At 40.9% G+C, this 23,197-nt stretch overlaps 1 protein-coding gene across 1 annotated transcript; it reads right to left on the reverse strand.

The window, feature by feature from the left end:
- Window positions 1-11,701: 11,701 nt before the first annotated feature.
- On the reverse strand, window positions 11,702-16,980 carry LOC114281695 (uncharacterized). Its single transcript, XM_082911165.1, has 5 exons — window positions 16,448-16,980; window positions 12,710-16,364; window positions 12,494-12,622; window positions 11,982-12,433; window positions 11,702-11,852 (listed from the first exon to the last, which is right to left on the reverse strand). Exons 1-5 carry the CDS (start codon window positions 16,978-16,980, stop codon window positions 11,702-11,704), a joined length of 4,920 nt encoding a protein of 1,639 aa, XP_082767291.1.
- Between the last annotated feature and the right edge of the window lie 6,217 nt (window positions 16,981-23,197).

Here is a 23,197-nt window from a genome sequence, read left to right on the forward strand (position 1 = left end):
GTGTTACAACAAGAAATGGGTCTATAATCACCCACCTTCATGGGATTGGGAATCTTAGGGATAAGGGCAATGATAGTACTATTGACTTCCGAGAGAAGCTTGCCAGACTCAAAGAAAGACCTGATAGCTGTAGTCACCTCCTTACCCACAATATCCCAAGAGCTCTTAAAGAAGCCCGCTGAGTAGCCATCAGGGCCAGGGGCCTTATTGGCCTTGGGGGACCAAAAGACCTCCTTAATTTCACCATCAGTAACAGGCCTACTCAGCATAGCAGATTGATCATCAGAGACCTTGGAATGCACCAGGGATCTGATTCTCTCAAAGCCATGATACTCATCCTCAAAAGGGGAACCAAAAAGATTAGTGTAGTACTGAATGAAAGCATTGTGAATGTCTCCACTTTTAGTGGATCTAAGGCCATTACCCATATCAACACTCAGAATCTTCCCCCTATTTATATTACTTTTGACAGTTCTAAAGAAGAAGCTACTATTCCTGTCCCCAAGCCCGAGCCATTGGATTCTAGATTTCTGAAGGGCAAGACTCTCTTCCACCTGGCTAAGATCTAAATACTTCTTATGCTCCTCCCTCTCCTGACCTTGAAGCACAATATTCAACGGGTCCTTATCCAATTTAAATTGGAGAAGGTCCAAATTGGTCTTAGATGCTTGAACACGGAGCGATATATCGCTAAAGTCCTTTTTGTTTAAGAGTTTGAGTTTGACCTTGAGTTGCCTCAGGTTTTGATACACCCTAAACATAGGGACACCTCTAATATATTGATTCCAAGTAGAGGACACAGTAGAGATGAACTCCGGATGTTTAGACCAACAATCAAAAAACTTAAAAGGCTTTTTGAAAGAGGTCTTAGCAATAGAGGTGTTGACCACAGTAGGGGAGTGATTAGAGACCCCTGAAGGGAGGAAGAAGGCAGTAGACTCTGGAAATTTGTCTAACCAAGCCTCATTGATTAACACCCTATCAATTTTCGTGGCTATGTATTCACCACCACACCTTTTGTTAGACCAAGTGAACTGGCATCCCTCATAGGAAAGGTCAGCCAATTCAGACTCATTAATGCAGGTATTAAACGCCTCATGCTCAGAAGACCAGTTAGAAGACCCCCCCCACTTTTTCCTGACGAATTCTAATAGCAATGAAATCACCCAGAAAAATACTGGGGGATTTGGATTTAGACCGGGAGATCTGAGCCAAACTCTCAAAAAGAGGAAGTCTTAAATTGTGTTTATTTTCAGCATAAACAAAAGTTGCAAAAAAATCATCATTTGTAGCCAACTCTGTTATCTTGCAAAAAATATGTTGGTTAGACATAGAAATCAATTGGACATTACAAATAACATTATTCCAATACACCCACACCCTACCAGTTACAGTTGGTTGAGAGTTAGACAAAAAGGACCAATCACCAAAACACTTGGAACAAATTTTATTTTCATTAACTTGTTTGATCTTAGTCTCCAAAACACCCATGACATTGATATTTTCATTGAGAACCAAATTTTTAATTTCCTTATGTTTAGAAGGGTCATTCAACCCTCTAACATTCCAAAAAGCAATTTTAACAGTCATTGGGATACAAAAAAAAACGAGACTCAACAAAAAAGCCAAACCACAACCAACTACAACCTGGGTTACCTTTTCTTCCTCCTCTGGCTGCTGGTACCTTTGCCAGAGGACTTACCACTCATCTGATTAGCTACTTGGTGAGTAGTAGCTTTTTGTATTTCCCTTGCCAACTTGACTTCAGCGATCACTGACTTCATGTGCTCAGCTGTCTGAGGAATAACCAGCTTCGTGATTTCCAGAACTTTTTCTGTAAACTTGTCCATTTCTTTAGCCGGGTCCATCACTGCATTAGTCTCCTCCGAACCTTCTGAGAGATCCACCACTGCTTGGTAAGATTGAGGAGCCTCCTCTACCACTGGGTTAGGAACCAACTCCTCCATCATGTTGATAGGATTTGTTTCCTCCTCCAAGACGGGGCTGAGAGCTGGTTCTGGTTCTCCCACCTTTCTTTTACCTTTAGCTGTAACAGTTGTCCACTCATCTACCAACTCCGTAGTTTGCTCCTCAGTGTTTTTTTGTAAAGAGATCAAGTGGGCAACCTGTGTTGAAACACACTTAGCAGTCTCATGCCCAAAAATCTGACAGTGTTGGCATATAGCAGGAAGGCCTTAGTATTCTACACGGATTAAGACAGCTTCATCATCACACCAGATCTGGAAATATGTAGGCAATTTGGAAGTTGCCTCGATTTCAATACAAACTCCAGTGAAAGCCAGTCACTACCCCTAGCCGTGAGCTGATCCAGAAAGAGGGGATTACCAATTGCACTTGCTATTCTACTAAACCCATCGAGGTCCCAGTACTCCATTGGAATGTTGAAGAATTTTACCCAAATTGGAATTTTGGTAAACTTCTCTTTTGCCAACTTCATCATTCTCTTCCACTGCTTGAGAATAAGAAGGTAGCCTCCAATATACCAAGGCCCCCCCTCAAGCACTTCTCTACAGCTTTCTGGGGAATCAAAAATAAAAAACATAAACCCATCCCCATTTGTTTGAACTTCCTTTAATCCTTTAGACTTCCAAAGCCCAAAGGCACTATTACGCAAATAGTTATACCCCACTCCCTTATCAACAAAGTAACCAATAAGGGAGGAGTCCCATTTGTCAAGTGGCTCTGATCTAGGAGGCATATGCACGACTATCGCATCATCAACAGATGAAGGAGGGATATACCTGAGTTTAACACTCGACCTTGACGATGCAGCTACATTAGCCCATGTCCGTTGTTGTGCAGGTCTCCCTTCCTCCATAAATTTGCTGCTCCCCGCTCCACCACGCCCTCCTCTCACTCCTCGATAACTACCTCCTCCCCTCCCACGCCCTCCTTGGGGATTAGGGTTGTACCCATGGTCCACCAAAGGGACTTCAGTATCTGTAATCTTCTCTGCCTCCCTTGGATTCACCTTTTGTTTGCCCTCTCCTTGAATCCTGGCTGCATCGAGACTGTTAGGGAGATCCCGAAACCTATTATGTTCCTCTTCCCACTTCCTCAGACCATCTAGGGTTAGTACCTTGACCCACCGGAGTCAAGAAGGCATTACCCGCGTCGATCTTTGCTCCGGACGGAAGATTCGTTAAACTCGTGATCAACTGAGTTGACTCAGTGATAAGACTCACTCCTTGCTGAGAAGGGATAGGACGACCCCCCCCAGAATCTGGTATAACCCCTTTCGTTTCCACAGATCTACTCTGATTTACCATTCTCAAACCCGCTAACCCACGATCTCCATCACCCTGAGGTCGTGAAGACTCGTGTTTCGATGTAACTTCTGTAACTTCTTGGAATTTTTTCGATGTAACCATCGATCCCAACTTCAGATCCGTTTGCCTCATGGTTCCCCCTTCACGCGAGGCCTCAAGAGTTTGATCAGGTTCAAGATCGCGATCCGTAGGACTCTCCTCCAATGGATCCATGTTTTCCGAAGACAACACTTCAAACGAGTTTTGCACAAAACCTAAAGCCTCAATAGGTTTGACCAACCCTAAAACTTCCATTCCAGTATTGCGTACACGTGCACTAAGGGAGCACTTAGATTTGGTTAGAGCATTAACTCCGATCATCACTCAATGAGATATTGAAAACCCTAGAAACAAGGAGTTTCTAGAGAGATGTGGGAGCTTCTCTCTCTAACCCATGCACCTTTTTTTATTATATTTTATATATGGTTTGTGCAGGTTTTTGGAGCTTTCAAGTATACTGTCTATCTGGTTCTTTTGAGGAATCATGTGAGTTGTGGGCCAAGTGATGTGAGATTATATATGGAGTGGAGGGACATGCTATGCTGTGGGCCGAGTGTGGGGAGGTCCTATACAGTGTGTTTGTTATTTCTTCTCCTTTATGATTTTCAACAGGCTTACTTGATGGTGCGGAGGTGTGGTGTTCTTTACAGTGCAGTTACAGGAGGCTGCTACCAGTATATTTGTTTTATGGTGTGGAGGGGTGATGGCTGCTTGCTGCACAGGTTCAGGAGGCAGTTGGTAGGGTATGTTTGTACCATGGTGATGGCTGCTTCAAGCGCCTTGCTGTGCTACATGAGAGAGAAAATCAGCTGTTTTTCTTTGTATTATTTACATAGTTTTATTGCGTATTTCGCCTATCCCTACGGGCTGTGTAGGAGGACTTTTGTGCATCTTTGTGTATTTAATAGGTTCTTGAGCAACCATGTTTCGGCTTGCACAAATCTTAACTGGTTGGTTTTTCTTTGGGTCTTATTTCCTATCCCTACGGGTTGTGTAGGGAATTACATACTTTTCTTTGGGTTTATTTGTTTGGCACTTGTACCTGCGGATACAGATTCCAGGTTCATCTATCGGAGTTGGTGCTACAGTAGCTGGGGCTTCTTTTGTCAAGGGCGTAGCCTCCTAGATCAATGCTTCGATTTGTTCTTTTTTCCTATTTCGTCTAGGCTGCTACAATTGTTTATATTTCTTGTTCACTTTCCCTATTGCTAGAACATATGGATGGTGAACAGGTTGTTGGGCTTTTGTTTTTTTTTTGGTTCTTGTATAGCTGTGTTAGGTCCTGGGGTCTGCCCCTTGTAATCGTGTAAATTTTCTTATTTTATTTATTTCTTATTCACCCAAAAAAAAAAGAGATAGTTAGAGAAAAGAAAGAGAAACGGGAAAAAAATCATAGGGAATTCACATTCATCCTTTTGGGCTTGAGAATTGAACAGTTGGGGAATTTGGGAAACCTTAAATGCGGTGCATATGTTTAACTAATATCGTTAAGTGGCAATTACTCAGTAAATCCTCTTTCTTAGATGCTAAGCAAGATTTGTTGGAGTTAAACTTGGCCACTTAAGCTAATGGAACAGTTAGGGGCCACTTAAGCTAATGACCCTAACTGTTCCATTAGCTTAAGTGGCCAAGTTTAACTCCAACAAATCTTGCTTAGCATCTAAGAAAGAGGATTTACTGAGTAATTGCCACTTAACGATATTAGTTAAACATAAGAACCGCATTTAAGGTTTCCCAAATTCCCCAACTGTTCAATTCTCAAGCCCAAAAGGACGAATGTGAATTCCCTATGATTTTTTTTCCCGTTTCTCTTTCTTTTCTCTAACTATCTCTTCTATCTCTCAAGAAAAAAGTTTCACTCTAACTTTCTCTGTGCTTCTCCGTCCTTCTCTCTTTTGTTCTAGGAACTAATTAGCTTGGGCCCCTAATTGTTCCATTAGTTTAAGTGGCCAAGTTTAACTCAAACAAATCTTGCTTAGCCTCTGAGAGAGAGAATTTACTGAGTAACTGTAGCTGAACGATATTAGTTTAACTTAAACACCTCATTTATGATTTTCGAAATCACCTAAGTGTTCAATTCTCAACTCCAAAGGGATGAATGTGAATTCCCTTTGATTTTCTTCCTACTTCTCTTTCTTTTCTCTAACTTTCTCTTCTTCTAGCTCTCAACATAAAAGTCTCCCTCTAACTTTCTCTGTGCTTCTCCATCCTTCTCTCTTTCGTTCAAGGAACTAATCGCTTGGGACCCTAATTGTTCCATTAGCTTAAGTGGCCAAGTTTAAGTCAAACTAATCTTGCTTAGCCTCAAAGATAGAGAATTTACTGAGTAATTATCGATACTAGTTTGACTTAAGCACGTCATTTAATCTTTGGGCAAATTACATATACCCCCTCGAGGTATGGTTAAATTACAGATACCCCCCTGAGGTTTCGGAAATTACATCCCGCCCCCTGAGGTTTGTATTTTCATAACAATTTGCTCCCTGAGGTTTATATTTCATAACAAATTACCCCCTAATTTCTGATGCAAAATATAGCATTCAGGGGGGAATTCGTAATTTCTCAAACCTCAGGGGGTATCTGTAATTTAGCCAAACCTTGAGGGGTGTATATGTAATTTGCCCTTAATCTTTTCCAAATCACCTAAGTGTTCAATTCTCAAATCCAAAAGGATGAATTTGAATTCCCATTGATTTTCTTCCTCTTTCTGTTTCTTTTCTTTAACTGTCTCTTCTTTTTTTTTTTCGGGTGAATAGACTGCCTCTTCTAGCTCTCAAGAAAAAGGTTTCTCTCTAACTTCTCGGCGCTTCTCCATCCTTCTCTCTTTTTTGTTCGAGAAACTAATTAGCCTCGGCCCCCTAATTGTTTCATTTGTTCAAGTGGCGAAGTTTAAATCAAACTAATCTTGCTTAGCCTCTAACAAAGAGAATTTACTGAGCGATTGTAACTTAATTTATTCACCCAAATATTGTAACTTAACAACCATTAGTTTAACTTGAACACCTCATTTAAGGTTTTCGAAATCTCCTAAGTGTTCAATTCTCATGTGCAAAAGGTTGAATTTGAATTCCGCTTGATTTTCTTCCTATTTCTCTTTTTTTTCTCTAACTTTCTTGTCTAGCTCTCAAGAAGATAGTTTCTCTCTAACTTTCTCTGTGCTTCTCCATCATTCTCTCTTTCGTTCTAGGAACTAATTAGCTTGGGCCCCCTAATTGTTTCATTTGTTCAAGTGGCGAAGTTAATATCAAACTAATCTTGCTTAGCCTCTAACAAAGAGAACTTACTGGGGCCCCCACAATATCCCTAAAGTGAGTTTTGTGGTTTGGATGGCGATTCTGGGCAGACTGAACACTAGGGATAGGTTGCACCTTTTCGGTGTGACACAATCTGCTGTATGTGTATTTTGTCAGTACCATAATGAAGACCATAACCACCTTTTCTTTGAGTGTCCATTCTCGGAACGGGTGTGGTCTTGTATTAAAGGTAAAATCAATGTTGATTGGCCATCCCTCCTTTGGGATGATTTGGTCCAGCTCATTGCTAAATTTGTGAAAGGGAATTCCTTAGGGACTATTATTACCAAGCTTGCATTTACTTGTACTGTGTACTAGTTATGGGTTGCTAGGAATAATAGAGTGTTTAGTAAAGATATGGTCCCTGAAGAGGTTGTTATAAAGCGTATTGTGGATATGGTTAGATTCAGGGTAATGCATATTACCAATTTGAAGACTAACCATAATGGCTGATGGTATCTTAGCTCATGGAAATTGCCTCATACTATGCTGAAGCTTGCTGCTGCTGATGTGAGGAATAAGAGCTCATAAAATGTGGGTTGAGTGAAGGTTAGAAACTACATTGTGGGGTTTCCTAATGTTTGTTATTCGTATAGGCGCTTGGAGTCCTGGAAAGCCGATTGTCGAGTGTATGCCAATCAATCTGAGGGTTGAGTTTCGTGTGAGGAATAAACACTCCATATCCCCCACATTACTAGCCACATTGAGAGGAACTAACAAGCTTTTATATATTCTCTGTATCTTTTCTTTTGCGGGTGTATGGAGCTTTGTTTTTCCGAGTGATGTGCGCATAGATACTTGTGGGTTGAGTGTAGTGAGCAATCATATGTGTGATGTTAAATGTTTCATGTTTCTGAGTCTCGCAAAGTACTCTTTTGATGATTATTTAATTCTGTTTGGTCTTTGCTGGATTACAAGGTCTACTATAAATGTGTAGAATCTGTTTGGGTTACATGGTTTAGCAGTAGTTCTTGGACGGTGCTGCATGGTTTTTTCTTCAGTTCGGGTTGACTCGAAGCTCGAAGTTGGATGTGATTTGTTGATCGCTGCTATATGCACCTCGTGTGTGAAGATTGACTTTCCATTATGTTTGTTTTCTTTAGAGTGTGTTGGTATTTTTCCCTGCCCGTGTGGGATGTACACGGGTGTCCGTGATTTTCTGTTTCCATCCGACTTTTTGCTACTTAGATATCTATCGGGTGTGCTCATGTTCCTCATTACATTTTCATGCGACACATGAACACACTTTGGTTACTTCCTATTATGTATGGTTTATTTAGTTTAGTTTTTGGCTTATTTTATTTCTTTTGTCCAGATAGATATGGTTTGGTCGTCAGTCTTTCTGGGTAATTCTGGAATGGCTTAGTCTTTTTGTTTTTCCTTTGGTTCTTGTATAGTGCTTTGGTTAGGGCCTGGGGTATGCCCCTTGTCGTGGTGTAAGTTTTTTGTCTTTTATTTTATGACTTATCCACTCAAAAAAAAAAGAGAACTTACTGAGTAATTGTAACTTAACAACATTAGTTTAACTTAAACACCTCATTTAAGGTTTTCGATATCTCCTAAGTGTTCAATTCTCAAGTCCAAAAGGTTGAATTTGAGTTCCGTTTGATTTTCTTCCAATTTCTCTTTCTTTTCTCTAACTTTCTTGTCTAGCTCTCAAGAAGATAGTTTCTCCCTGACTTTCTCTGTGCTTCTCCATCTTTCTCTCTTTCGTTCTAGGAACTAATTAGCTTGGGCCCCTAATTGTTTCATTAGCTTAAGTGGCCAGGTTGAAATCAAACTAATCCTTCTTAGCCTCTAAGAAAACGAATTTACGGAGTAACTGTAGCTTAAAGATATTAGTTCAATTTAAACATCCCATCTGAGGTTTTCAAAATCACCCAAGTGTTCAATTCTCATGTCCAAAAGGATCAATTTGAATTCCCTGTAATTTCCTTCGTATTTCTCTTTTTCATTTTCTCTAACTTTATCTTCTAGCTCTCAAGAAGAAAGTTTCTCTCTAACTTTATCTGTGCTTCTCCATGCTTCTCCATGCTTCTCCATTCTGTTCTAGTAACTAATTAGCTTGTTCACAACTAATTAATTAGGAGTTAGAGAAAGAGTGTGAGGGGAAGAAAGTAGAGCCTCTCTCTAGAGAGAGAAATCTCCCCCCGGTGGTTATGGCTTCCTGGTGTTGTTTTGGCCAGTTGTTTAGCTCCCAAAACTCAACTTTACGAGTGTGAGTGAGCATGGTTCCAGGTGTGTTAACCCTGGCTGTGAGGTGTGCAGTGTTCTTGCTCTGCACTTTTGTATCGATGTTCGATTTCATGGAAGTTCAACATATCTGAGTTCCTAGTCCGGCTATTCTCATGGCTGGTTTGGGGGTGTTGCCTTAAGCCTAGTATTACACTCGGGTGACTTGTGGGTGTCCATGTTGTTGCATCATGTTCTGGGTTGGGTCACCACCAGTGTGGTCGTCAATGGTTCGACTAGGTGGATTGGGCCACAGTTCAACATGGCTGGGTCTCTACTTGATTCACTGGTGTCATCCACGATTTTGGGTCGCTGGAGATGTTGGGGTTACCATGTCCTGGTGTTGCTTTGTTTTTTCAGTAAGCTCAGGTGACCTCTGTCCATGTGCTGGTTTATGTTTCAGTCCATGTGCTGGGTTGGACTGTTTCTCCGGTGGGTGACAGGTTACATTGAGATTTGTTTTTATATGCTTACGAAGGTGTGCTAGTTCGGTTTGCTCCGGTGCTATACCGGTGGTGTTTTGTTTTCTATCGAAGGTCGCTGGTCTTCTCTTCTGGTGGACTTGTGCTGCGTTTTTGTTTTTTCTCTGGCGCTGGACTGGTTTTGTCTCCGAAAACGGTGCTCTCTATGTCCAGGAGTTGTTCGGTGAAGATGGGGATCGTGAAGGCAGAGTTTACTGGTTTGGGGTGAGTCGCTGCTGATTTCTTCGGTGATGGCTTGAATTTTTTCAGTGCTGGTTGAAGTTGTATGCTCCTAGTTGAGAGCAGACAGCTACCCTTTCGGTGTAAGCTGCTCTGTTTAGATGAATTTTTGTGTTTTCGGGTGTTGGGCTGCCGTCCGGTGGCGTCAATCTTAGTTGAGGATGATGAAGCCTTTAGCTGAGGTTGTTGCACGCTCTTGCACGAGTGGTTTTGACTGTGGCGAGTGGGCCTTGGTTCCCGCAATTGCATGTCTGTGCTACTTCTGGTTTGTAAGGCACGTGAGCTGTGTTCTCGTGTTTTGTTCAAAATTCCCGCCTGAAGCTTTGGTTGGAAGTTGAGCTGATTTGATGTTAGTATATAGGATAGAGTCTACAGAGTTTTGTTGCTCAGAATCAGCACATGGTTCTGTGTATCATGGTTTGTGGTGGGGCCTGCCACTATCACACGATGGGCACCCATTTTGGGGTTGGTTTTTTGGGTTACTGCTTGAGAGTGTTGGTCTGAAGTAGGGCCCGTTAATATTATATTTTGTGAGTATTTTTGTTGGCCCATGGTTCTTTTTTGGCAATATTTGGGCCGAGAGCAGTGACTGGAATTGTTGGCTTTGGGCTGAATTTAAATATTTTCAGCCACGGGTTTTTATTCTATGGGCCAATGTATATATTGGCTAGTATGTTAGGCTGTTCACCTTTGGACACTGTTGTGATGTAATTTTGTTTATTTGCCCATATATCTCCCCAAGTTTCCCTCTAGTTTTTTATGGTAGGGGTCACTTGGGGATAAAAAGGATATATGGGCAAATTTTGGGTTATAGTTTGTTTTATTTAGGCAAACTTGGATTATAGTTTGTTTTTATTTGTTTACACTACCCCCCTTTTTATGGGGTAAAATTAGTTATATTGTATTACCTGGAGTATGCCCCTTGTAAATGTGTAATTCTTTGTCTTTAATTTATGACTTACCTACACAAAAAAAAAAAATTAGCTTGTTCACCAACTTTTTCTCAGGTTTATTTGGTACCTCGTTTGATGACCAGTATAATGGTTTTGCTAGAATTCAGTCCCTGGTTAATACCTGTATTTCTCCTGATCAATCTCTTGTGCTTGCTAGCCCTGTGACTGACCAAGAGATCAAGGATACCTTTTGGTCTCTTAAGGCCAATAAGGCTCCCGGCCTTGACGGTTTCTCTGCGGGTTTTTCTAAGACATCCTGGGATATTATTGGGAGAGATGTTATTCAAGCCATTAGAACTTTCTTTGAGTCTGGTAAGCTTCTGTCTGAAGTTAATAGCACCATTAATCTTTGGAGTGGTTTTCAATTCTGTGGGCTGGTTTTGCTTTACTATATTTATATATAGTTGGTACTACTTGCTACTGCCTAAAGGTAGGCACGTGGGTTATGTATAAGTCTACCATTGGCCTCAAAAGATGAGATAGACGTGTGGAAATGATGAAGTGCGAAGTATGCTCTGTATGGCACAGAGTTGCGTTTAGTAGATATATTATATATTTATTTATATAATATTTTCTATGCTGCCGAATTTGGTGGGTTTTGAAAATGTGTAGGTTCTAGCATGTAGGGCCCATGGCGCAAGTTTGAGAAGAAAGGTGTTGCTGGTTGTGTTTACAAATTAGTGGGCTGCTTTCACGGCTTGTATGTGTCCACGTGGATTGGGCTTGATTTTTGTGGGCCCACGGGTTTCTCAATACCCATTGCGGTATGTGCATTTGAGGTGGTGTAATATCCAGGTATTTTTATACTTTGGTTCAAAATATGATTTGTTTGACCCACGTGAGGCTTTCCGTGGGCTGGTACATTGGAGAGGATAGTGGGCTGACTTTTGGGCTCATTATTTTGTGTCTTATGTGTGGCCCATTTTTTCAGCAGAATGGGCTGTGCTTGGGTTTGATTAAGTGAGTTTTTGTGCTCATTTATTTTTGTTTAGCCACTTTTTTTTTTGGGTAAGTAAGAAATAAATAAAACAAGAAAATTTACACGATTACAAGGGGCATACCCCAGGCCCTACCCCAAACTACAACGGCAACAACCAAACAAACAACTGGCACCAGAGAGGCAAGCCAACCACAAAAACAAAAAAAAACAAAGAACTCTAAACAGCCAGAGCAACTAAGCACAAAAGACTTGTTCAAGAACCATATCCCACAAACAGATAGGGGGCTTGCACAAGATCTACACTGTTACAAAGAAGCATCCGAACTAAGATAATACCAAGATCACCGTGAATACCAAAAAAAACAGCCCTTATCTTAGGCTTAAACACATCCAGATCTAGAAAACTAAGAACCCAAAAAAAAAAAGGGACAACGTTACAATACACAATAATAAAAGTCCCACCATTCAGATATATATACAAGCAGAATTTAAAACAGCTTATGAACCCACTGAAGTGCCAAGGTAAGGCGCACCGTGCTGCCATCACCGAAAAGCATCTCCACACAGCATAAAGCTTCCCCGAGGGGCGCAGGTTGCAGCCACCTCCACACCACCAGTCAACACTAAATTCGATAGCAGGCACATCTTGTTGCCAACATCCATGAGCCTTCCCCAACATCATCCAACTTGCAGCCGGAGTCCAATAACAGTCCCAATAACAGTACAAAGGAGACTGCCAGTAATAAACCCACCAGACAGTTTTATGTTTCACCTGCCCAAAGTGAACTAGATAGTAAGTGCCAATAATACATGAGACATCATAGAGAAGGAGGAAAATAAATCTGGGAATATGAGACCTCCCATCACTCGGCCCACATCTAATAACAACACTCCACACAGTATATGTCCTCTCTTCACTAGGCCCACATCTCTCAAACTCACTAATTATCTCAACTGATTTGCTGTATAAGGGTGCTTCCTCAACCTGCACATAAGAGTTAGTATACAGAATAACAGTTAGAAATATGATGGTGAGTAGCCTCACATCTCTCAACCCACAAGATAAAGTGACATTATTCTGGCTCACTCCACTCGGCCCACATATGACTTTAGCCGAACATATTAGAGAGAATGAAGACATCATCAAATTGGGACAAGCATCCATGACATAAATCTGCAAAAGAGTAACCAGTTAGAAATCCCTCAATATATGCTCCCCTCACTCAACCCTCAATATAGGTAAATTGTCCCCGCTCAGTACACTCCCAGCATTGTTGTCCTGGGGCTGCTTCATAATTGTTGCAGGTAGATTCCATTGAGATAGATACCAATCATCACCTGCAGAGTTAGCCAGATTATACATAGAAAGCATCCTACCTCTAACCATTTGGACAATAAGGTTAGTCACAGTTTTTTCAGGTTTAAACTCCTTGCTAAAAATCCTTCTATTCCTTTCAATCCAGATCTGATAGACAGTGCAAAGGAAGGATAGTTTAGTAAGAGAAGACTTCAGGGCTTTGCCTCTGGTGGACTTCGTAGCATAGACCACGTACTCCAGCCAGGTTAATTGGGGCCAGCTAATGTTACACTTAACCTGAATGGCACCCCAGATCCTAGAAGAATACACACACCTGAAGAACAGATGGGAGTGATTCTCCTCAAGACCTTGACAGAGGGGGCAGATAGAATTAGGGACAAGGCCGAATAGAAGCAACCTATCCCCCGTGTTTAATCTCTCGTGAATGGCCATCCAGACTACAAAGCTGACCCTAGGAATGGACGGATGCCCCCAAACAAGATTAGTCCAAGGCACTTTAGTACCCTTATCCCTCCAACAATTCCACGCGGATTGTATGGTAAAATTCCCATCCACAGTCAGGTTCCAGACAGGACAATCCTGGATATCATTATTTGGTTTAAGCTCAAGAGGAGTGGAAGAGATCCACTCCTTGATCTCCCAAGAGTTGTCAATAGGCCATCTCCAATCATTATTAGATATGACAGCACTAACTTTAGACTCGAAAGAAAGACCCGTGTCGTACATAATCCTATGCCCAAATCTGTCCCATAAAGAACCCAAAGGATGCCAATTGTCAAACCACAGAAACACCTTCTCCCCATTACCAATTTTAAACTTGATAAGAGGGAAGATATTTTTCCTAATAGACAGAATTTTCCTCCATACCCATGAGGGGTCACTAGGCATCTTAACATGCCAAAAGCTCTTACCCTTAAGTAAGTAAGACTTAACCCATTGGCACCACATAGATCCTTCCCCTCCAGAAAACAAGAACCAAACATGCTTGGTGATAGCCGCCCTATTCCAGACCCCCATCTCCTTGAACCCTAAGCCCCCTTCACCTTTAGGCTTACAGACATTATTCCAAGCAATTTTAGCACTATGCATCTTCAAATCAACACCCGACCAAAGAAAAGCTCTCAAAATGCTATCAATCTCTCTAATCACCTTCTTAGGGAGGATAAAAAGAGAGGACCAATAGACTTGCATGGAGAAAAGGATAGTCTGGATAAGTTGAGCTCTACCCGCATAGGAAAGAAGTCTATTGGTCCAGCTCTTAATCCTCTTGATGATTCTCTCAACCAGGATCTTACAATCAGTAGCCTTAAGCTTCGTAGTGATCAAGGGCACACCCAAGTATTTCACCGGAAGAGTGCCTTCAGTAAACTTAGAGATGCGAAGAATGTCATTTTTAAGCTCCCTATTACACCCCGAGAAGAATATATTACTCTTACTAGGACTAGGGGTGAGACCAGATAATTGTCTAAACTCCTCAAGGCCTTGCATGATAAGGTTGACAGTGGCAGTATCACCTTTACTGAAGATCATAAGATCATCAGCAAAGCAAAGATTGACGATTTTGGTCTTATCACACCTCCAATGGAACTTGAAGAGGGGATCACAAGCTTTTTCAGCCAAAATTCTAGCTAAGATTTCCATAGCCAAAACAAACAAGTAGGGTGACATTGGATCACCTTGTCTAAGCCCCCTAGCCCCTTTGAAATACCCATGGAGACTCCCATTAATGCAGATCGAGAAAGAAGGACTCGTCATACAAGCCTTGATCCACATAATCATACAAGGGGGAAAGTTCATAGCTGACAAGATGTCAAGAATGAACTCCCACCTAACATTATCATAGGCTTTCATAATGTCCACTTTCATAGCACACTTGGGAATTTTAGAATTTCTATGATAACCCCTCATTATCTCCTGGGACAAGAAGATGTTATCCGAGATCCGTCTACCCTGGACAAAAGCTGATTGCACAGGATCTACCAGGTCCGGAAGAACAATCTTAACTCTATTGGCAATGATCTTGGCTATGCACTTATAGATTGTGTTGCAACAAGAGATAGGCCTATAGTCCCCAACCTTCGTGGGGTTAGGGACTTTAGGAATGAGAGCTATAATCGTACTGTTAACCTCCGAGAGAAGTTTACCAGTTTCAAAAAAGGATCTTATAGCAAGGGTGACCTCCTTGCCCACAATATCCCAAGAGCTCTTGAAAAAACCCGCCGAATACCCATCAGGTCCCGGGGCCTTGTTAGGCTTAAGGGACCAAAAAACATCCTTAATCTCAGCATCAGAGATAGGCATAGCAAGCATGTCATACTGAGACACAGAAACTCTAGTTTTCACCAAAGAATTGATCCTATCAATGCCATTATACTGGTCCTCAAAGGGAGATCCAAAGAGGTTGGTATAAAACTGAACAAAAGCAGTGTGAATGCCACTGATCTCCGTAATACTATCACCATTCCCCAACTCGACACTCAAGATTTTACCCCTATTAGTATTACTCCTCACCGACCTAAAGAAGAAGCTGCTATTCCTGTCCCCCAAATTAAGCCATTGAATCCTGGATTTTTGAAGAGCAAGACTCTCCTCCACCTTGCTAAGGCCCAGATACTTCTTATACTCCTCCCTCTCCTTAATCTGGAGGCCACAATTCAGAGGATCTTTATCAAGCTTGATCTGGATTGATTCCAGAATAGCTTTCGAAACTTGAACTCTAACAGAAATGTCACTGTAATCCTTTTTATTCAACAGCTTGAGGGCTGTTTTAAGCTGTTTTAGCTTTTGACAGACCCTAAACATCGGAACACCTCTAATAAATTGATCCCAGGTAGTAGACACACAATTCAGAAAATCAGGATGCTTAGACCAAAAATCAAAAATTTTGAAAGGTTTTTTAAAAGATGTTTTGGTCTCATTTATATTAACAACAGCAGGTGAGTGGTCAGAAATACCAGATGGAAGAAAAGAAGCACTGGATTCAGGGTATTTGACCAGCCAGTCCTCATTAACTAACACCCTATCAATCTTAGTAGCAATATAGTCACCATCAGCTCTTTTATTAGCCCAAGTAAATTGACAACCACCATACGAGAGATCAGTCAAATCAGCTGAGTTAATACAAGTGTTAAATTCTTCATTGTCATTAGACCAAACCGAAGAGCCCCCTATTTTTTCCTGGCGATATCTTATGGCATTGAAATCACCCAGGAAAACACAAGGGGAATTGGACTTTACATGGGAGATGTGAACCATTCTTTCAAAAAATGTTTTCCTCACAGTATGTTTATTATCAGCATAAACAAATGTTGCAAAAATACTGGCTTTAGTGGCACGAAGCAGAACTTCACAAAAGATGTGTTGGTTAGACATCGAGCACAGTTTGACATCACAAGTTTCACTGTTCCAACACACCCACACCCTACCAGATTCAGTTGGTTGGGAGTTAGACAAAAATGACCAATTTTCAAAACAGTTATTAAAAATCTTATTTTCATTATGTTTGCTAATTTTGGTCTCCAAAACACCAATGACTTGGATATCTTCATTAAGCACAAATTTTTTAAGATCTTTATGTTTAGAAGGATCATTCAACCCTCTAACATTCCAAGAAGCAATTTTAAAAGTCATTGGAAACAAAAACAAAAAGTACATCCCACAACCAACTGAAACAGCAGTTACTTCTTCTTTTTCCTCTGACTTTTGCCAGAGGATTTGCTACCTTGAACATGCTGAGTTTTTGGGACTTGAGTAGCCCCTGATGAACGCACCGTAGCTGGCATGGTATCAGCAATCACTGCCTCCAAGAGTCCTGCAGCCTGTGGGAGCACCGTCTTAGTCAATTCCATAACACTATTATGAAACATTTTAGCTTCCTTCACTGGCGTCTCTAACTCCTCCTCTGATGAGCTCACTGCCACTGTTGGGATAGGGTTTTCCACTACTGGAATGGTTGTTGTTGGAACATCAGGCACCAGACTAGGAGCATCCACACTTTCAGGATTCGGATCCCCCACTTTCCTCTTCCCTTTGGCTTGGACAGTAGTCCATTCTTCTTCCGGCACCTCAACAGCTTCCTCAGAGTTCTTTTGGAGGGCAATTAGGTGCGCCACCTGTTTAGATACACACTTCTGAGTATCGTGACCAAAAATTTGGCAGTGTTGGCAGTGTTTAGCCACTTTGCAGCAGTTACCATTTATAGTTGATTTTTTCATTTTGATTGATCGTGTGATCCTCATGTGACTCGATACGAGGTGAGTTTTGAGCCATCTCCGCCAAGAGTGATTGAGGTGGGGAATAGTGGTTCGATGACTTGCTGAGTTAGAGACTGGGAGATGAGCGGGAGGATAGCTACCGGTTTATGGTGGCTTCTTGTCTTCATGTGACCCATTCTAATTGATTATATTGCCACGCCTGACATGGAGTGAAGGGCACACTACCGTGGGGTTTGAGGGTTGTGATCTACCAAGGAAGGGACTGGGGGATGTGATGTTTGATCTTATGCGATTTTTGACTATGTATTGGGTTGTTGCTGTGGGGCTATTGTTTTTTCGCTACAACTCCCAAGCCCGTTGATTATGGTTATTGCTCGTGTAAGCTTCATGTGACTCTGTCAGGATGTGTCGTGGCGTAGATTTTTTTTCCTCTGTCATGGCTTTGGTTAAGTGGCTAGGATGTCACGGCTGTGAGGAGTGGAAGGCTTACTGGATTCCATGTACTCATCTTCGGTAGAGACTGGCGGCTTGTGGGGGTGGCTATCCTTTTTGGATCGAGCTTGTGGGTTGCAGCTTTGTGTGGTTGTTTGTTTTGTTTATTTAGCTTTGTGGTGTTTATTTGTATATTTGCCCATATATCCACCCCAAATTTCCATCTATTATCTCTGATGGTAGGGGTTATTTGGGGACAACAGGATATATGGGCAAAGTTGGGTTATTTTGTTTTCTGTTGTTCTTGTGTTTCTCCCCCATATTTAGGGGTGCTTTAGTAGTTTATATTCGTTATGTAATCTTTTATTTATTTGTTGTTGGGCGTACCTGGGGTATGCCCCTTGTAAACATGTATATTTCATTATCTTTATTTTATGACTTACTTACCCAAAAAAAAAAAAATAGCACCATTATATTGCGCTCATTCCCAAAGTCCCCAACCCTGCAAAAGTGGGTGACTTCAGGCCTATTTCTTGTTGCAACACCATCTATAAGTGCATTGCCAAGATCATAGCTAACAGGATTAAATATGTTCTCCCTGATCTTATTGACCTTGTCCAGACAGCTTTTATTCAGGGTAGGAAAATTTCTGACAATATCTTCCTATCTCAAGAACTTATGAGGGGGTATCATAGGCATTCCCCTACTCCGAAGTGTGCTATGAAGGTGGATATCATGAAAGGTTACGATAGTGTGAGATGGGATTTTATTCTTGATATTCTCAAGGCTATGGCCTTTCCTCCTGTCATGGTTTCTTGGATCAAGGCCTGCATCACTAGCCCTTCTTTTTCAATTTGTATCAATGGTAGCCTTCATGGCTATTTTAAAGGGGCTAGAGGTTTAAGACAAGGTGACCCTATGTCCCCTTACTTATTCGTTTTGGCCATGGAAATCCTGGCCAAAATCTTGGCGGAGAAAGCAAAGCATCCTCTCTTTAAGTTCCATTGGAAGTGCGAGAAGACAAAAATCATCAATCTTTGCTTCGCTGATGATCTCATGATCTTTAGCAGAGGTGATGCCTCTACTGTTAAGCTCATTATGGAAGGCCTTAAGGAGTTTTCCTCCCTGTCTGGCCAAATTCCTAATCCTAGCAAAAGCAACATCTACTTTTCTGGTTGTGATATGGGGTTGAGAGCTTCTATTCTTGAGATTGCTAAGTTTAATGAAGGTACTCTGCCTGTTAGGTATCTTGGTGTCCCTTTAATTACCACCAAGTTGAGGGCTGCTGATTGTGGTCCTCTCATTGAAAGGATCACCAAAAAAGTGAAGAGTTGGACCAATAAAGCTTTGTCTTACGCTGGTAGAAGCCAGCTCATTCAATCCATTCTCTTTTCTATGCAAGTGTACTGGTCCTCCCTTTTCATTCTTCCCAAGAAGGTCATTAGGGAGATTGATAATATCCTTAAAGCCTTCCTTTGGTCTGGTACTGATCTTAAAACTCATAGTGCCAAGATTGCTTCGGATTCTGTGTGTGCTCCTAAAAATGAGGGAGGTTTGGGCTTTAAATCTTTAGATATTTGGAATAAAGCGGCCATAGCTAAACACATTTGGTTTTTGTTTTCTGGGGGTGAGGGATCGATGTGGTGTCAGTGGGTCAAATCCTACTTATTAAAGGGGAAGAGTTTCTGGAAAGTTAAGGTTCCTAATGATCCTTCTTGGGTGTGGAGAAAATTATTGTCTCTTTGGAAGTGGGTTTCCCCTCTGATTAAGCATAAGATTGGGTGTGGGGATGCTACTTTCCTTTGGTATGATAACTGGCACCCTCTTGGTCCATTGTGGAACAAATTCGGGGATAGAATTATTTATGATTCTGCCCTTAACAGTGAAACAAAAGTCAGTAAAATCATTGATGGGTCTTCTTGGAAGTGGATGGGTCTTCTTGGAAGTGGCCTACTCCCAACTCTCGGGAAATTCAGGAGTTAATCTCTTCCACTCCTGTGTGCTTTAATCCCAATCCTTCCAGCACGGATAAAGCTCTTTGGAATCTTACTACTGATGGTAAGTTTTCCATTCAATCAGCTTGGAATCATTGGAGAAAGAAATTCGATAAAGTGGTTTGGCATAAGCTTGTGTGGGGCCCTCATAGAATCCCTAAAGTCAGCTTTATTGTTTGGGTGGCTCTTCACAATAGACTATACTGGTGATAGAGTCTGTATGTTTGGCTTGACCACTAGCTCTCAATGCCCTTTTTGCCTCATCCTAGAGGAAAGCCATTCGCATTTATTCTTTGAGTGCATCTTCTCTAGCAGAGTCTGGAGTGCCATTGAAGCTGCTTGTAACATTAAGTGGCCTGTTCTTGGTTGGCCTGACAGTGTTACTTTTGCTACTAAGGAGACCAAAGGTAACTCTTTGAGGGTCAACATCATTAGTAATGCATTCTTATGCTCTGTTTACTTTATCTGGACTGAAAGAAATAACAAAATTTTTAACAAAGAACTCAAACCTGAAGAGGTGGTCATTAAATCTATTATCCAAATGGTTAGAAATAGAATGTTGTCAATTAAGAATATTCCTAGATCCACTGGTGACAGATGGTTTCTAGATCAATGGAATTTGTCGGAGACAATTTTGAAGCCCCATAGCATCAGAAATGGGAGGGCTGCTAAGTGAAGTGAGTTCACTATATGTGGGTTGAGTGATGGTGAGCTTAAATGAGGGCTTTATGTATTTGAGTTTTTTTTTTGCAGGTGTAATTTGGTGTTTCAAGTGGAGCTATCTATCCTTGAGGGTTGAGTGATGAGAGTTACTTTATATTTTTTCCAGTTTCATGTGGGTCGAGTGATGTTGGCCATAAAATTTTTGCTAATGCCTATATATACTGTAAATTTTTATGTGCAGGTTAAGGATGCTAATTTTGAGTGGTGTGAGCCCCTAAAGTGTGGGCCGAGTGATGAGAGTTCCTACATTGAGTGTACTGTTGCTATGTTCTGTCCTTGTTATCACTGGACGTACTCATTTTTGATTGTTTCTACAGGGTTTATTACAATGTTTAAGCACTGCGGTGGCTGTCTGGATCGGGATATATGCTATTCGTCTGATGGCTGTGGCTGTGATGATACTCCTCTGCTGGGCAGATTGGGTTGGATGTCTACTGGGTTGGTGTGTTGGCTGCTGGAAGCGCCTTTGTTTAGCACTGTCTTTCATTTCTTTATGTTAATTGGGCTGTGTTTGGACCTTAGTTGTTTGCTGTGTCTATTTTCCTTTTGGCCTATCCGTGCGGGTTGTGCATGGCTTTTGTTCGTTTTTGGCTTTTGGATATGTGTGCTATTAGTTTATGTTGGCTTTGTGGTTCTGCCGTACCACAAATTTGGGCTGTTTCTGGATGTGTTCATGGTCCTCATTCGATGGTATGCGGGTCATGAACAAATTTTTTGGGGTATTACATTTATATGCTTTGCTGTAATTTTCTTTCTCATTTTCAGCCTTTTATTTGAGTTTCGTTAGGTAGGTGTTGGGCTCCTGTTTTTGTTCTTTTATAGTTTCTGTTAGGTGCCCCTTGTAGCTGTGTATTCTCTGTTTTTCTTTTATCTATGTCTTATTCACCCAAAAAAAACTAATTAGCTTGGGTCTCATAAATGTGTCATTCGCTTAACTGGCCAAGTTTAACTCAACCTAATCTTGTATAGCCACTGAGCAATAGACTTTACTGAATATTTGTAGCTTAACGATATCAGTTTAACATAAGCACCACATTTATGGTTTCTTAAATCATTTAAGTGTTAAATTCTCAAGCCCAGAAGGATGAATTTGAATGAATTCCCTTTGACTTTCTTCCAATTCCTCTTTCTTTTATCTTATACTTTCTCTTCTGGCTCTCAAAGCAGAAAGTTTCTATCTTTCTCTGTGCCTCTCCGTCATTCTCTCTTTTGTTCCGGGAACAAATTAGTTTGCGCCCCTAATTGTTTCATTTGCTCGAGTGGCCAAGTTTAACTTAAACTAATCTTATCCACCCAAAAAAAACTTAAACTAATCTTGCTTAGCCTCTCAGCAAGAGAATTTACTGAGTCATTGTCACATAATGATCTTAGTTTAACATTAAACACCTCATTTAAGTTTTCCGAAATCACTTAAGCATTTAATTCTCAAATCTAAAACGATGAATTTGAATTCCCTTTAATTTTCTTCTTATTTCTCTTTCTTTTCTTTTAACTTTCTCGTCTACCTCTCAAGAAGATAGTTTTCTCTCCAACTTTCTCTGTGCTTCTCCATCCTTCTATCTTTTGTTTTAGGAAACTAATTCGCTTGGGACCCTAACCGTTCCATTAGCTTAAGTGGCCAGGTTTAATTCCAACAAATCTTGCTTAGCATCTAAGAAAGAGGATTTACTGAGTAATTGCCACTTAACGATATTAGTTAAACATAAGCACCGCATTTAAGGTTTCCCAAATTCCCCAACTGTTCAATTCTCAAGCCCAAAAGGACGAATGTGAATTCCCGATGATTTTTTTTCCCGTTTCTCTTTCTTTTCTCTAACTATCTCTTCTATCTCTCAAGAAAAAAGTTTCTCTCTAACTTTCTCTGTGCTTCTCCGTCCTTCTCTCTTTTGTTCTTGGAACTAATTAGCTTGGGCCCCTAATTGTTCCATTAGTTTAAGTGGCAAAGTTTAACTCAAACTAATCTTGCTTAGCCTCTGACAAAGAGAATTTACTGAGCACCTGTGGCTGAACGATATTAGTTTAACTTAAACACCTCATTTATGATTTTCAAAATCACCTAAGTGTTCAATTCTCAACGCCAAAAGGATGAATGTGAATTCCATTTGATTTTCTTCCTACTTCTCTTTCTTTTCTCTAACTTTCTCTTCTTCTAGCTCTCAACATAAAAGTCTCCCTCTAACTTTCTCTGTGCTTCTCCATCCTTCTCTCTTTTGTTCAAGGAACTAATCAGCTTGGGACCCTAATTGTTCCATTAGCTTAAGTGGCCAAGTTTAAGTCAAACTAATCTTGCTTAGCCTCAAATATAGAGAATTTACTGAGTAATTATCGATACTAGTTTGACTTAAGCACGTCATTTAAGCTTTTCCAAATCACCTAAGTGTTCAATTCTCAAATCCAAAAGGATGAATTTGAATTCCCATTGATTTTCTTCCTCTTTCTGTTTCTTTTCTTTAGCTGTCTCTTCTAGCTCTCAAGAAAAAGCTTTCTCTCTAACATCTCGGCGCTTCTCCATCCTTCTCTCTTTTTTGTTCGAGAAACTAATTAGCCTCGGCCCCCTAATTCTTTCATTTGTTCAAGTGGCGAAGTTTAAATCAAACTAATCTTGCTTAGCCTCTAACAAAGAGAATTTACTGAGTGATTGTAACTTAATTTATTCACCTAAATATTGTAACTTAACAACCATTAGTTTAACTTGAACACCTCATTTAAGGTTTTCGAAATCTCCTAAGTGTTCAATTCTCATGTGCAAAAGGTTGAATTTGAATTCCGCTTCATTTTCTTCCTATTTCTCATTTCTTTCTCTAACTTTCTTGTCTAGCTCTCAAGAAGATAGTTTCTCTCTAACTTTCTCTGTGTTTCTCCATCATTCTCTCTTTCGTTCTAGGAACTAATTAGCTTGGGCCCCCTAATTGTTTCATTTGTTCAAGTGGCGAAGTTAATATCAAACTAATCTTGCTTAGCCTTTAACAAAGAGAACTTACTGGGTCCTCCACAATATCCCTAAAGTGAGTTTTGTGGTTTGGATGGCGATTCTGGGCAGACTGAACACTGGGGACAGGTTGCACCTT

This window comes from Camellia sinensis, chromosome 1 (genome assembly GCF_055761805.1).
Source record: "Camellia sinensis isolate YWXY chromosome 1, ASM5576180v1, whole genome shotgun sequence".
In the NCBI taxonomy this organism is placed as follows: Eukaryota; Viridiplantae; Streptophyta; class Magnoliopsida; order Ericales; family Theaceae; genus Camellia; species Camellia sinensis.